Source organism: Egretta garzetta, unplaced genomic scaffold, assembly GCF_000687185.1.
Source record: "Egretta garzetta isolate BGI_Z169 unplaced genomic scaffold, ASM68718v1 scaffold390, whole genome shotgun sequence".
In the NCBI taxonomy this organism is placed as follows: domain Eukaryota; kingdom Metazoa; phylum Chordata; class Aves; order Pelecaniformes; family Ardeidae; genus Egretta; species Egretta garzetta.
The window spans coordinates 28,941-29,321 of NW_009258382.1; the positions used below are offsets into that span (position 1 = coordinate 28,941).

The window sequence follows — 381 nt, forward strand, 5'->3', positions numbered from 1 at the left end:
AAAAAGCTCAGGCTCCGGGCTGGGGCCGGCGCCGTGGGGCCCTGCAGCCCCCTGGCCCCCGAGGTGGGGGCTGGCAGCACCGCAGCAACCCCGGCTGCTGCCTTGGATGGGAACCACTTTGGGCTGGGGGCAGACGGGGCCACCCCGCCAGCGCAAGGCAGGACGCCCTGGCGCCGCGTGGGGTTCCTCACTGCTCACCTCCTCTTTCGCGCTCGCCTTGGTTTCCTTCTTCAGTTTCGCCGCCTTGGCCTCCTTCTCCGTCTCCCGCACGAGCTGCTTGATGAACCCCCCGGGGATGACCGACAGGAGCAGGGGAGGGGCGGACGGGGGTGGCCCCCGGTCCTCGTCCCGGATCTGTTCGAGGAGCAGAGGCTGGGTTAC

The 381-nt window shown here is 70.3% G+C and overlaps 1 protein-coding gene across 1 annotated transcript in view; it reads right to left on the minus strand.

Moving 5' to 3' along the window:
* The window catches only part of MYO18B (myosin XVIIIB), a gene marked incomplete at its 3' end in the record, with an annotated part of 31,268 nt that overhangs the window by 28,592 nt on the left and 2,295 nt on the right, over positions 1-381 (minus strand). Inside the window, 1 exon segment of the mRNA XM_035896716.1 lies at positions 192-354. Coding sequence (XP_035752609.1) covers positions 192-354 — 163 coding nt within the window.